Source organism: Apodemus sylvaticus, chromosome 7, assembly GCF_947179515.1.
Source record: "Apodemus sylvaticus chromosome 7, mApoSyl1.1, whole genome shotgun sequence".
Taxonomy (NCBI): domain Eukaryota; kingdom Metazoa; phylum Chordata; class Mammalia; order Rodentia; family Muridae; genus Apodemus; species Apodemus sylvaticus.
In genome coordinates this window covers 20,622,453-20,638,331 of record NC_067478.1, presented here as the reverse complement: position 1 = coordinate 20,638,331, position 15,879 = coordinate 20,622,453, and the positions used below count along the sequence as shown (strand labels likewise).

Genomic DNA, 15,879 nt, shown 5'->3' with positions numbered 1-15,879 from the left:
AGGTACTGTCCCTCATGAGCCTACTCATAGCAGCAGACAATGGTCCCCAAAGGTAAAGGGGGGCCTTTACCTTTGGCCTGAGAGATATTGTGAGTATGGAAAGATACCAGGCAATCTTCACCACTCAGAGAGAGGGGAACACAGCATGGCACCCAGCGGAGGTCCAAGGAAGGGAGTCCCACCTGTGTCAATGAGCCAGCTCCAGCCATCTCCTCTGTCGTGCAGTTCTGTCATCTAGAAATGGTGGAGAAGGTGGCCTTGCAGGGTCTGGAAAGACTGAGGAAGGATAGAGAAGGCCAGCAGGGAGGCAGCTGAAAGATACAAACCCTTTGGAGACAGCTGGGATAGTAGTGTCACCTGTGGCCATCAGTGATGCCACTGGAGAGCAGAGGATCACTAGTGTCATGTGTCCATCCATCGTGTGACCACCTGGGAGGTGACAGCTCACTATAACGATCTTCACAGCTCCTAGGCCACTGTGAAAACGTTCATCTTCCCTCTGCCCCTGAGTCTCACCATACCTGTCTCTTCCTGCCTCGTAGGTACCTGGGCCTACAGGTGATCTACAAGGCCTTGGGCACGCTGCTGCTCTTCTTTATCAGCTGGAGGGTGAAGAAGAACAGGGAATATAGCCTGCAGGAGAACACCTCAGGCCTCATCTGACCCTCAGCTGGGACTACTGCCCTGCCCCAGAGACTGGATCCTACCCCTCCACACCTACCTGTATTAACTAATGTTAACATGCCTTCCTCCTCTCTCTTCTCTCTCTCTCTCTCTCTCTCTCTCTCTCTCTCTCTCTCTCTCTCTCACACACACACACACACACACACACACACACATACACACACACACACACACACACACACACACACACACGAGACAGAAAGACAGAGAGAGAAAGAGAGACAGAGAGTATGTGTGTGTTCACTCAGCCGCCTCTTCCTCCTAAAGTCTCCCCCATGGTTCTTAGGGCCTGACGTGTACTGAACTGAATGAGCACTGGGCAGGAAAGTCGAGTTTCTCAAAGTCCTCGGAAGGGATCCCCAACATAGGCAGGCTCCCCTCAGCACTGGGTCCTCCAACAAGATGCCCATACTAAGGCAGCCTCTGTCCTCACCTGTCTCTCAGGAATACTTAAGTGCAGTGAGAAAAGAGAGCCTTGCGTTCCTTCTGTGCCGGGCAGCCCAGCTCTCCTCTGCTTCTACCCACACCACACCCAGCAGAGAGGCAGAGGAGGTGCGGGTGGTTGGTTTCTTATCAGCTACCACTGGGCTCAGGGAGCTGGCCGTGGACGCTTTTCATCTGGATTCAGTCTAGCATGGAACCCAGGAGGGACTGTCTCCCCTTACTTTCCTACTTTCTGCCCTCAAGGCTGACATTTTGGGATATATATATATATATATATATATATATATATATATATATATATATATATAGCCTAGCCCTCTCTATATACCATACCCTGGTGTCAGAGCAAGAACAAAGGACCCAACAAGGCTAGGTCATCCAAACGCTGTTCATAGGATCCTGAGGCCTACCTTCCTGTCAGCATGTTTCCTTTAGCCTTTCAAACCAACAGAGCCACAAGGAGCTCACATATGAAGGGTCCAGTCTCCCACCCTCACAGTGGAGACAAGGCCTTCCCCGTTCAGAGACACAAACGACTCCCATGCCCCAGAGACAGAAGAATGGCCTCACATGGGATTCTCTGTCTGGACCTCAGCTCATGTGCAGAGGAGGAAAGAGGGGCCTCCCGAGAGGGAGCAGAGCGGATGCCACCTGTCACTGTGCTAGATGGCAAACTGCAGCCCACAAAGAGGGCAGTCGGGTTGACTCACTTGCAAACACATTGTCTTCACTGGCAGTTTCTCAGCTTCTCCTCACTACCTCTGGGTGGAGGTGGGCTCCTTCTGGGGGCCTGGGCTGGGAGCCACCGCTGCTGCTGGGCAGTGGAGAGACAAAGGCAGAGGCCCAGGAATGAGGCCTTTCACCAACGATTCTGATCACCAGAGGCTGGCTTGGTGCTTGGTGCTTGGCAGGGATAGTGTTTGGTTCTCTGAGAGCTTTCCTGAGAACCTTACCTCCATTCATCTAGGGCTTCCTCCCAGAGGCCGCTCAGTGGGCAGGAAGGGCACACTCACATACTTGCCAAGCATATCGAGTACCGAAGATTGGCGGAAAAGATCCCGGCCTGGCCACCCATGCATATCCTTTAGGGCTCCACGAGACTGACTGCGTGCCTGAGATGGAGAGCCGGCTCACCGCGTCCCTGAAGCAGCTAGGCAATTGACATTGCCCTGTGTAACATTTAAGTGCCTTTCAGAAATGCCTTATATGGTGAGAAGCCAAATGGTTTATGTCGGCGTGGCAAAGCCCCTGTGAGACTGGAGCCTTCATGGAGCCTTCGTTACTGGCAGTGTTCTTTCTGAAGCCGCCGGGCTCATTTCCACAGATCTTATTAAGGAGGCTCCACACAACCTCACGGGCCAGTTTCGGCATGTGCGCCGGTTCTGCTTGGAACATGACTCTCTGCGACTAACCCTGGGCTTACTCACTGCAATTTAACCAAAGTCTGGAGGCACAGCCTTCAGCCAACCTCGCGAACCATGAATGCCAACCTTCCGTTTCTGGGACATTGGCTATCCCCGCAAGCCTTTCTTCTATTATATTGCTGTTAATATATTATAATCCGGTGATGGATGTAAGTTGGTTGTGAGTTTGTGATGCCGCGGGCCTATCGGAGAGCAGACAGAATCTGTGCCTTCTAGATGAAGAAGTGGCCGTGCTCCAACCTTTAGAGGCCTGTAGCCAAGGGCACTAGAGGCCATGTCACTCACTCTCAAGCCACCAGGCATTGCTGGTGGCTGTGTGGGGCCCGGTGCCTTCTGTTCAGACCAATGTCAAAGACTCATGGGAATGGGCTCTTGGGAGGCCCAGTCACTGTCCCTGAGTTCATATCCAGAAGTGGGCTCAGTCACAAACACTATATTCATGAATACCACAGCCATAACTGATCATTTACTGCTATCCGGCAAATCTTGCCTCTCAAATGCCAAAGGTTAAAATACAGGAACCCCCGGGCTGGAGAGATGGCTCAGTGGTTAAGAGCACTGGTTGCTCTTCCAGAGATCCTGAGTTCAATTCCCAGCAACCACATGGTGGCTCACACCATCTATAATGGGATGTGTTGCCCTCTTCTGGCGTGCAGGTGTACATAGACACTTTTAAAAAATGCAGGAACACCCTTCACAAAGCCTAAGTCCCTTTCTGTGACTATAAAAGGGATCCAGAAAGCTCTGTGTGATATGGGTCACCCATGCATAGAGCCAAATCCAGTCCAATTGACCCTGAGGACTAACAACCAAAGGTACCTTTACATTAAAGAAGGCCACAGTAGGTCTTTGGTCTCTTCTCCTTGCTTCTCTAAGAGTCTAGAAAGCCTGTAGCGTCTGACTCAGGGGCAGAGTCCCATTTCTGGACACAACCATAGAATGATATAGCTATCTAGATCATCATCTGCTGCCCCGCCCAACCTAGGAAACCCTTCCCTCTTTGCCACCCCAATCTTTCTTGCACCATCCAGTCTCACAAAGAGGGAACAAATGAACCAGAAAATGAAGGGTTTGCCATCCTTTGGAAGAGAGGGATGTCTATCAAGTATACTTTGGTCCAAAGCCTCTGGCAGGATCTCCATCACAGCCTATAATAGGAGCCACACTAATCCATTTGAAAATAAAGAATCCTGGGCATGTGGAGCACACCTTTAATCCCAGCACTTGGGAGGCAGAGGCAACTGGATCTGTGAGAGTTTGAGGCCAGCTTGGTCTACATGATCAGTTCCAGGGCAGCCAGGGCTACATAGTAAGACCTTGTCTCAATAAAAAAAAAAAAGGAAGAGTGGGGGAGGAAAAGAAAGGAAAGAAGAAAAGAAAAGGAAAAAAAAAAAGAACTCAAAAATCAAGGAAGCAGGCAGGAGAGAGCTTTCAGAGAAAGCCCAGGTCTTTCTGGCTGCCCCAAGCCCCTCTCTCCTTTTAAACCATTCTGAAGTTAGGGAGAGTCTTGGGTAGTGAGAAGGCCCCCTCTTTTCCCACTGAAGTTCATTGACTTGTGAGAGAGAAGTGGAGGGATCTCTTTCCGGGTGGTGTAGGTTAGGTGATAGAGGTTGGGAGATCAGGTGATATTTCAATTACCTACATTCTAGTCAAGTTTCCAAGAACATCGTAACTACTCATCAAACAAGATTCAGTGATCCCTCTGGGCACCACAAGGTAAAGAACAGACGTGGAGAAAAGGGGCAGAGAGGAGAGGACTTGGAGAAGCAGAGCTATGAGAATGAGGCACACAGACCTTGGGGGAATGTCCCATCTGGTAACCGGTTCTCATGTTCTCGCTTAAGAAACAAAACCATGCTGTATTTGCCTTCAACACTTTCAAAGATGGAGAGATGTAGCTAAGTCGGGTCCCAAATTACTGTCAACTCGATAGTAAAATATTGTATTACAGCTTCCCAGAGAGATTAGCAGCGGTATGTGTATGTGTGTGTGTGGGGGGGGGGGGGATCTTTGCAAATCGAGAAAAATAAAATCCTATCTTTCCCAGCCACAGGAACTAAACATTGGAAGGCAAAATGCCCAGCACCTGCCAAAAGGGCCAAATTCGTTAACCTTTCATCGGTGATTAAATATGCAAACAGGTTCTGGGCAAGCCCTTGGCAAATCATTAATGAGAGACAGGCTTTCTCTCGTGACAATGCCCTGCTCCACACCCATTCCCAGCCCTGTAAGGCGGCCACAGGACACAGGGCTCTCTCTCTCTACCTTGCTAAAGTCCCTGCGCCCTAGGCACCTGATAGATACACTTTGATAACAATAATAAAACGTACATAGATCGCTGCCGTTTGCCAAGCCACGCATTTATTTACTGAACTCCTCAAACCATACAGAATAGGCTTGGTGAGGCTCCAGTCACATGATACTACACACATCTATCTCTTGTTTGCACAAAGCCCAGGGCTTGTTTGGGTGACTCTCCAGGGCAGTGGCTTCCAAGGGAGGTTCAGAATGCCAACTATTTGGACTTGAGGATCCTCTGTTTCATCAATCCACAATTAATGAGGGAGGGAAGAAAAGTAAGAAGGTCTCGCCATGGGAAGCAAGTCTTTAGGCCAAAAGGAGCACAGAGGCTTTCTGTTCTCAGCCTCTTGGCCAGAACTAGCCTCATGGCGCTATCTAACTGCTGTACAGGTGGAGAAATACAATCCTCTGTGCTCAGAGAGGAGAGGCGCAGTCTTAGGCAAATGCTAGAATCTTCCATGATGAGGAGTGATTCTAGGTGAACCAATATGCTCTCTGAGACCCTTTAATTAGTCTTGTCAGGCTGTTGGAAGAGGGACGAGTACCGCCAGAAGAAGGAAGCATCCACAGCAGGTCCCCAGAGATGAAAATATGATATCTCAGCAGGGCCAAGGCTGCCTTAGGGATGGAAAAGTGGAGAAGACAGGCCCAGAAGAGGCAGCGCTGATGGCTTAGAGGCTTAGAGATGCAGGGTTGGAAAATGGTTCTCTTTAATTGACAAGGACTTAGGCAAAGGATGAGAAGGCTGAGGAGCTGGGGGGGGGGGGTGCTGGAGACTGAACATGTCCCCCAAGGGAAGGAGCTTATCTCCAGGGGAGGAGTCTCACTCTGAGCTTCTTCCTGAATGGTGAGGCCATCGTGACTATCACATCCTATAGATAGATAAATGAGGTCCCCTCCACTTGTCAATCACACTTTGTTTGTTTGGTAGCTGGTGTGTGCAAGGGCCAGACATGACACATTTCCTGACTTTGCAGGGTGTATGCTTTGAGCAAGGTTAGGAACTTGACCCAAGTTCTGTGAATTCAGTTGGGAAATCAGAGAAAGGGCTCGGGCTGATTTCAAGGTCAGAAGTGTAGGCAGAGAGAGAGAACAGCCAAGTTGTGAACAAAGGTAGGAAGGCAAGAAAACTTGAGCACATTCTGAGAATTCACTGGTGGGGGTGGAGGGGGCACCTGAAGGAGAACAGAGCTACAGCCAGAAGGCTAGGGTCTAGACTTAAGCAGCCTCTCAGGACTCCTTTGGGGCTGGCTTAGGCCAAGTCATGAAGATTGGTACCAGCCTGGTTCTCTGCCCATTCGAAGCCTAGGGAATGGCCTTAGAGGCCAGTCAACCAGTCCCAAGAGGACATTTCTATCTCAAAATACAACCCTGGGGCCCTGAGCGGGAACTGCTACACCCCAGAGAACAGAAGAGCCACCCCCCTGGGCAGCTTGCTTCTGGAGTAGCCTCCCTCCCTTGCTTCAGCCAAAATTGGCTCCACTATACCTCCTCCTCTTCCTCCTCCACCCTCCTCCTGCTCCTCCTCCTCCTCCTTCTTCTCCTTCTTCTCCTTCTTCTCCTTCTCCTCCTCCTCCCCCTTCTCCTTCTTCTCCTTCTACTCCTCCTCCTCCTCCTTCTCCTTCTCCTCCTCCTCCTCCTCCTCCTCCTCCTTCTTCTTCTTCTTCTTCTTTCTCTCTCTCTCTCTCTCTCTCTCTCTCTCTCTCTCTCTCTCTCTCTCTCTCTCTCTCTCTCTCTGGGAGCTGGAGCCCCAGGGGTGTAATTGAAAGTCAAACAGCGTAGCTTATTTGAATAGGTCTTCTGTTCAGGCTCTTAAACTTCTCTTTGCACTGTGGGTCTCTCAATACAGCATTTAAAATGCACACAGCCCCCAACCCTCTAAGAGTGACCTTAGAGGTCTCAGGTAGGGACACGCATTTGACTGCATATTCTTCATCTTCACAAACACCAGCTTACAGAAGAAAAATGGAGGTGTTTGTTGGAGGGTGGGGGTGGGGTGGGGTGACTCGAAATGACTCTCTCCTGGGCCCATACTGGAAAAAGGCACTTGGAATTCCAGAACAGCTCCAGAAGTCGAGAGTGTATCGAAGATCAGAGACCGCCAAGCCCTTCGCTCTTTCGTGCTTCTAGTGAGATGCAATTACCAGACGGGGAGCTTGGAGTGCAACTGGTCTGGCTTCCAGCAGGGAGCAGTGTCCAGGCCTTATTCTTGCAGCGTGACCCGCGCTCCAGGGCACTGCCGTCGTAGTCCGCCACTAGGCGGCGCTGCTCACCAGGGCCGCAATGAGACAGCGCCACCGCGGGGATCCCCGCTTGCATCTTGCAGAAAGGGTGTTCCTGAGGTCAGGCTGCTCTCAGCGAAGGGCACCCCTCAAACACACCGCTGCCCTTTAACACTGCAGACTCCACACCCAAGCACTCTCACCCCTGTGGGCGCTCCCAGGCTCTGCGAGCTGGCATAGGCAGGGTGGTCACTGGCTCCATTGTGGGGCCCCTCCCATCCAGGTGCTGTCAGCCTCGCCCTGATCTTACAAAGCATTCAGTGGCTGCAGGGCACTCAGTCACCTTCCGCCTCCACCTTCTAGGTCTGCAGTATTTATCGGTGTACCTCTTGGGCCTCAGGAACTTGCCTCTGAAAGAAATCTCTCATAATCGCAGGCACTGCCCATCTTCAGAAAAGGTCCCTGTGCCCCTGTCACCTTCTAGGGCATCCTGAAAATGACTGGGCTCTAGAGGTCTAGGGGCAGGATAAACAAAACTAACAAAGCTCTTGCTCCTTGGAAGCAAGGGCAGAAGTAGCCAGGAAACACATAAACTGCCCCTCCCCGCTCCCCATTGGCTAATCAATTCCAGGTGCGTCAGAGCTTGAAAAAGCCGCAATAAGAAGACACTTGCGGGGCTGGAGAGATGGCTCAGCGGTTATGAGCACTGACTGCTCTTCTGAAGGTCCTGAGTTCAAATCCCAGCAACCACATGGTGGCTCACAACCATTCATGATGAGATCTGTCACCTTCTTCTGGAGTGAATGAGGGCAGCTACACTGTACTTACATTTAATAAATAAATAAAAAGAAGACACTTGCATCCCGATGCAGGGGAAACTGGATTCTCCACCTCTTGCCTTAAGTCTCTCTTCTAGGACTTCTCTATGTCACGCATTGGCATTCCAGCCTTAAGTGATCAGGCCAAAAGTTTACAAACAAGACAAAAACGTATTTTTAAAGCTCTTTCCTGGCAATGTACGACTAAAATCATTTTAAAAATCTGCTTACCGTTCAGTGCATTTTGATAAATGTATATGAGACTACAACCGCCATTGCCATTTAAGTGTAGAACAGTGTAACTCTCAGAAACTATGTTGGTTTGAGTACAGTCTATGCCCATTTTCCCACCCCACCCCGCTCCAGTGAGGAGGAGCTTTTCCCCACTCTGAGTTAACCTAACTCATTTGAAAGTTGCATGTGAATGGTATCATGCAATCCCTCCTAGTATTTTTGAAATCCATTGCTTATAGCTGTGAATGTTTATTCTTTTGTATTGTTCCGTGGAACTCTCTTGGTTGAATATGCCACAAATTCTGTATCTATCTATCCATCAGGTTATTTAGATGTCGTGCCATATTTTATTATGATGAATGAAATTGCTATGAAGATTTATGAATGAGTTTTTGTGAGTTTTCATTTCTGTTGGAGACATGTCCAGAACTTAAAAAAAAAAAAAAGTTGATAGCTCACAGGCTATGAAAGATTAACTTTTCCCAAAGTTGAACAGCTCAGCATCTCACTCACCAGTGATGCAGAAGTCTCTTAAAACTTTGGTCTTTCCAAAAAGAAATGTATTGAGGTTTGCGCGGCATGCTTCCATATCCACACATTCACAGTGTTCTGTCAACTTGTTTGGATAAACCTATGTGTTCCTAGATTGCTGTGGTATCGGGCACGGGCTGATGTACTTGAATATGTGCTTGAACCCCTGATCTGTGGCGCTGTCTGGGTAGGGCGTAGAAAGGCTCTGCCTCGCTGCAAGCAGTGCCCTGGGGGAGGTAATTTTTTCAGCCTCACCCCACTTCCGCATCCTTTTCTTTCTACTTCCGGCTGCCATTGAAGTTGTGATCTCTAAGCTTTCTGCTCCAGCTCGCATGCGCCCCCAACTGTAACGGGCTCTCTGGGGGAGAGTGAAGCACGCTTAGTATTCACTGAACTATTATATTATAAATGGTCTTGGAATTCATATTTTAGATGCTTTCACTGCGGATGACCTGAGACATCCGGAAGATCCTTGGTCCTCTTTCTCCTTCGCCTTTTCTTCTCGCCGATCCTCAGATCACCCTTTCCATGAGTTGTCTTCAAGCTCATAGTTTTCTTCAGCACCCTGTAAATATACTCTCGCAACCACCCACACATATGTTCATTTTCGTTTTATGTTTCTCGGGTCTAAAAATACTGTTTCTTTTTTTTTTTTTTAAGCACTCCCATAATCTCTCTGCTGAGTCCCTGTTTACCAATTCAGATTGTATTCAAAGACTATAAGGTCTTTGAACTATTTATAATAGCTACCTTCAACTCTCTGTCTGCTCAGGCAGACATCTAGGTCATCTCATACCCTGGCTGCTTTGATTTCTGCACTTTGGCCACATTTCCATTTTTATTGGCCAGTCTACTTCTTTTTAATATACCCTGGACATTATGATGTTCTGTATAGGCTCCAGATCCCATTATTGTCGATTTTCCCTGGTGTTTAGGACTGAACATAGGCCTTGCAGATAGATGTGAGGCAAATAATCAGTCACTAACCTTCGTTCCCAATCCTCTGTTATTATCTTCTGATGAATCATGATTCATATATGTGTGTGTGTGTATACATATACATGCACACACACACACACATATATATGTGTGTGTACATACCTTGGACAGTGGTTCTCAACTTGTAGGTCATGACCCCTTTGGCAAACCTCAATCTCTAAAAATATTTACATCACAGTTCATAACCATAGCAGAATTACAGTTATGAAGTTGAAGTAGCAACAAAAATAATTTTATGGTCAGAGGTCACCACAACATGAGGAACTGTATGAAAGGGTCACAGAGTCAGGAAGGTTGAGAACCACTGACCTAGGGGATGCGAATTTGATTCACTTTGTCACCAAGAGTCAGCAAACCCTAAGGTAGTTAATAGAGAGCCTTCAGATCTGGCTCCCTTCAGGGTCTCCTGCAGGCTTGAAGGTAGGGATTTTGAGGCAGGTCTGGAGTTGGCACCCAGATGCATTCTTAGCCTCCCATAGTATTGGATGTGGAAGGGAAGTTCTGGTGACCATGCTAGCATCTTAAGGCTTTGAGGTTGTAATGAGACAAGGACTGGAGAAATAGGTGGCGTTGGGGTCACAACTGACCACTCTTCTACCTATGGAAGAAGCTTCCTTTGGTCTCTTACCCTCTTTGTCTTGTTTTAAGAGCAGCCAAGAAACACCTGAGAAGTATATTTCGGGATCACATACATGATCCACCAGTCTCTGTGGTACCTAGTTCTTCTAATGGATATGCAGATGTACTAGCCCAAATGCCAAAATTCTTCTTTTAGGAGCTTATTAAAATGGGGGCTGATTCTTTTCTTTGCCTTTTGTTTTGTTTTGCTTTTTTGTTTGCCCAGCGACTTGGTGACCCACCAGAGATGAAGGAGTCACACACAGAATCTTGTTTCGCTTCAATGGTTTTTGTAATCACAGTGTCTGAAGGATTCGCCCGGCGGTATTTTGATTGCTTGTCTCGGTTTACAGTTGTCCGAAGAATGGGAAGAAGGTTCTCATTCAACTTTTTATTTGTTGGATAAAAAAAAAGAATCTAAAAGCTCAGAAATAGTTTCCTACACAGAGCAAAGTAGCAGTAAGCATCAAATTGAACCACATTATTAGAGTTTCTATTGCTGTGATAAAACACTGGGGCAAAGAGCAACTTGGGCAGGAAAGGGTTAATCACCTTGAGATTCTCATTGAGATGCAGCACTGGAGGGAAGTCAGGGCAGGAACCTGGAGGCAGGAACTGATGCAGAGGCCATGGAGGGCACTGCTCACTGGCTTGCTCCCCATGGCTTGCTCAACCTGCTTTCTTATATAACCAAGGACCACCAGCCCCCGGGGCGCTGAGCCCTCCTAATCACACTAGTTACAATGTTGCCAATGCATGAACACTCAGCATCACAGATAAATCTTGCAAGGGTTTTGTTGTGTGAAGACTGAAACACAGAACACAAGAATGATTCCCCGAAAAGCAGACAAATGCAAAATAGAAGAGGTTAAATTCAGAGGACGAAATTTTAGTGGCTGGGAGGAAGAAGGGGTGTTGATTGTAGCAATGTTCAGTTTCTTGAACTCGTGGTGGATACATTGTGCCGTAATTCATTCCCATATGCATTCTTACCTCTTGTACTTTGTGTTTTGAACTTCCTAATATAAAACATTACAATGCCAGGCATATGCCTCAGTTGGACACTATAATAATTGCCCCCATAAGCCCAGGAATTAAACAAAGAATCGTCTTTGAAGTCAAATTCACACCTAATATTTTCTACAGGTTTATTTAATTGGGCGTTTTGATGGATCTCAGATTATAGTCAGCACTCAGGGTTCTATTATATTAATAATATGCTTCAGACTTCGGAAAGAAATGTTTTCATGTTAAAAATGTCCTGACTGGCGTGCATTCTCCATTGTGGAATTTGCACCAGTTTGTCTCTCCATTTATGAAGCTGTGTGAATGAGGTCCACCATGAGTGCGCTCCAAGGGAACGCCTGCTCTGAACTTCCCTAGACATGGCCTCGAGCCAAAAGTCTGATTTTTTTTTTTCTTACTGAAATCTAAGAGAAAAGTGACATTTCTTCCTTGCTTTCTTAGTCCGCTGTCATAGGGAGAAAACAATTAAGTTGTAACACTAGGCATACTTTATAATAACTAGCCTGTATTGCTTGAAACTCATTTGGAACTGAAAATATTGTAATTAGTAGATCTTTAGCCCCAAACATCTTTATCTATTTGTCTCACCTCAACAGAGTGCAGTATTTACTTATTAGATGAGAGCTTAATTATTATTATTACTATATAGCTTAATTTTATACTTGCAAAGTACGTATTCCAAAATCAGTTTTGTTTGTTTCTAAAAAATAAAAAAAGAAAGAAAAGAAAAAAGAAAACAGACTAATCCTCTATCCATGAGTTTAAAAAAAAAAGGAAAGAAAGAACTCATTTAATAGGCTTATCCACATCTCTGAGCTTAAAGCCTGGAGTTTTACTCGGCTTTCTATGGGGTTGTCAAAATGGCCGCTCACCTGCTCCACCCCTGGCTGAAGAGACACAAGGAAGGCAGAGGAAGAAACATAGCCATTGCCTCTGCTGTGAGGACTGTGGGTCAGGAAGCTCCAAAGCACCCCGGTGTTTATCTGGATCCAGGGATGTTACCACATCTTGGGGCTGATAACCTGCCAGGGCTTAGTGGGTCAGAGGTGGGATGTCGGGCAGAAAGGTGTGATGGTTTTCATCTTGACAGGATCTGGGATCACCTAGGAGACAAGCCTCTGGGTGCAGCTCTGCAGGATAATTTAGCCTCTGTGACAGCAAGCAATTGTGTTGGATTACCTGGTGTGGGAAGACATACCTAACGTGAGCAGCCTCACCCCTGGGGCGGGTCCTGGACATTGTAAAAAGGAGAACTGAGCTGGGCACCAGCTCTGCCTCTTCCAGCTGCATGGATCACAGTTCCTTAATTATCATAAAAGAGGTGTCGTTTTTATTTTAAAGTGAGTCTGCTATAAATTCTTACAAAAAAAAATCCTCTAAAGGAGGGACGTTTACTATTACTTTGTTTTTCAGTATTGAGGTCAAACCTGTGTCTTCACCACTGAGCCACACATACATGCGTTATTGCTTTTTTTTTAACTCCACTGAGACTTAGTTTATAAAGTCTGTGATCAATCACATCAAGACCAATGGGAACACAAGCAAGGATTCTTTGTCACATGATTACTAGAGAACAAATTCAAGTCCCTGGCATAAATATGATGAGGAGGCAGAGATTTTATAAAATATCCCCTTGTATGTATGTAATCTTTTTCCGTAACAAATATACAAAATAAAGCTAATACTATAATTGTAGTTTCTACAGTCTTGAGGTGTGTGTGTGTGTGTGTGTGTGTGTGTGTGTGTTGATGGTGGTGTGGTGGTGGCAGCAGTATTGGTGGTAGTGGTGTTAAAATGCTTGCAACTGAACCCAGAGTCACACTATATGCTAGGCAAGCACTACCATTGACCTGGACCCCCAGCCCAGCCCCAAAAGTTGCAATATTAAGGACTAGATTCCTTTGGGAATTAACAAAGAAGCCTAGAGTTAAAGTGCAGAAGGTTAGAACTCCTAGGAAAACAAACTACTTCCAGGTTATGACACAATTAAATTAAACAAGGAATTAATATTACCCATTATCTCTTCTACATAAAGAAACTCAGTATGTGTTTGTATCAAGGTCTCTTTTCCTTCCTCAGATGAAGTGATGAGAATAGAGCCATACCCAAGTTGTGCAGACACTGTTGGGCTGAGCTCAGAGTGTTTCTTTCTCTGTTGTAACTATCTCCGGGCCTAGAAAGGAAGCTGCTAGCCTCCATACAACTTAATTTTCCATGCTGACTGATTCAATCCAGCTTCTCTTGGCTTCTCACTGAACTGCTCTGCTTGGCCTCATACCAACTTTGGCAATATGTTCGAATCTTCTGGCTCCTTCTCATGTTCTAGCTAGTTCTGTTTTCACCGGCCTAGCTTGCTCTCTCTGCCACCTGTCTTTGTAAAGCAGTCTTGCTAAAACTACCACACAAAATCATCACCCACCATATACCATATCACGTTTCTTTCTTGCTGCTCTTAAGTAGCCTCCCTTTCCTATGCTGTTGGGTATATCCTATCTCTGACGTGTTCTGTCAGATCTTTCTCTTGAATCATCACGTTGTCTGCTCCTCAATTAGATGATACATTCAAACATGACTACTTCCTTCTACAAACTAACTTTATCTTCATTGTGTACTAAGGTCATGTCTGTATTTCAGCCATATCATATAGAGCTAGAAGGTCCTCGGATGAGACCCCCTGCCAGAGCAGCCATGTTGCTGGATTAAAATTCCTCTACAGGTGTATGACAATAACTACAACTGTAGCAGCTGCAGGCCTGATTAGTATAAATTATTCACACACTGCACAGATTGAAGTGGAAGTTTCTGGTTATGTAAAGTGATGCAGATTTATGTGGTGCTTTGCTGAGGAACTGCCCGTGGGAGGACACATGGTGGTTGGAGAGATGACAAGGACAATGACAATGATGGTGCCCTTACATAGTTAGCTTTGCAATGCTTCATTGGTCTTGCATCTTTGTCTTCATTCATCTTCACTTTGTTGAGAGAGGCACAGCAGAGAACTTCTCCTGGCATCCAGGCTGACCCTGGTCATTCCCGCCTGCTGACTCATGCTTATTCTGCGGAGGCCTGGCTGTTTCTGCTGGATCATGCCGCTGCTGCTGATTCATGTTTGGTATCCTGACACTAGTGAATTGGACTGCTGGTGTCTTGATAAGCAGAGATTGGAATCACCCCAGAGAACTACTTCTAAACAGGTCCACATCCCCTTGTCCTATTTATCTAGAAGGGGAGGATGGAAGTGTTTGGGAAACTTTATTAAAAGTAGGTGGGGTTTTTTTGTTTTTTTGTTTGTTTGTTTTATCTAAGCCTATAGTTGTGGTCTAAAGCAAAGTGTTTGAATATCAAGTTGCCAAAAGGTATACTTGTGATGGTTAACTTAGATAGTCAACACAACTGGATTAATAGACACTTGAAGTATCGAGACACACTTTTGGTTGTGTCTGTGAGAACTTTTCTAGAGAGCATTGAAAAGGGATGGCCAGACCTGAATGTGGGCAGCTCATGATTCAGGGTCCTAGAATGACTAAAAAGACAAAAAATGAAGAGGAGGAGGAAGAAGAGGAGAATGAGGAAGAGGAGGAGGAGGAGAGCAGTGGAGCACTGGCATTTTCCCTTCACTGTTTTCTGTTCCTTTGAGAAGCAAGATGGTGAGGGTTCACAGGTGGAGTCATGCTTTGCCTGCTATGATAGATTCATACCTTCAAACCATGAACCAAAAGAAATAAGTTTTCTCTCAAGTTGTTTTTTTTTTTTGGGGGGGGGGCAGGCATTTGGTCATAGCAACAAGAAAAATAAGTAATACACTAGTTTAAAAATCATGTTGGAGCCGGGCGGTGGTGGCGCACGCCTGTAATCCCAGCACTCTGGGAGGCAGAGGCAGGCGGATTTCTGAGTTCGAGGCCAGCCTGGTCTACAGAGTGAGTTCCAGGACAGCCAGGGCTATACAGAGAAACCCTGTCTCGAAAAAAACAAATCCAAAAAAAAAAAAAAAAATCATGTTGGTCTAAGAAATCAGTAACCCTTGTCAATTTAGTATTAATATCTCATTAAAAGGGTAATATATTACTTTAAAATAACTCTGAACTTATCAACATAAGGCATTCTTCACAAATGTCTCATACTTTTGTAGCCAATGTATATAATAGCTCTGATTAAAATATGCATGTTGATTCAGTTTCAAAAACTGTTTCAAGTCATTATTTTTGGTTTGTATTATGAAAAGCTGAAAAATAAATGTTTGTTCTTATTTTGCCAGATCACAAATAACTTTCCCTCTTTCTTCGCCATTTCCAAAATAGATTCTTCACATGAGAGTGTAATACCAGGAAGGACAAAAAATTCCACTGACATTTTAATCTTTGTTTATTGAATATCTGGCCAACATTTCTTTTGAACTTCTCATCAGTCTGGGTTATTAAACTTGCTGAAACACTTTCTGCTATGATCAAGCCTAATTTTATTTATATCTGGCTGAGATTGTTTTTGACATATATAAAATAGTCACAATATTCTTATTTCAGATTCTGTTCAGACATTTAGACCACAAATGGACAATATTTTGCAAACTGATTTGGAAAT

General features: G+C 45.8%; 1 protein-coding gene across 1 annotated transcript in view; it reads left to right on the top strand.

Moving 5' to 3' along the window:
* Slco2a1 (solute carrier organic anion transporter family member 2A1) overlaps positions 1-4,892 on the top strand; it is an 81,541-nt gene extending 76,649 nt beyond the window's left edge. Inside the window, exon 14 of the mRNA XM_052187502.1 lies at positions 543-4,892. Within this exon, the coding sequence (XP_052043462.1) occupies positions 543-663 (121 nt within the window). The 3' untranslated portion in view covers positions 664-4,892. The remainder of the gene's footprint in view (positions 1-542) is intronic.
* Positions 4,893-15,879: the final 10,987 nt, after the last annotated feature.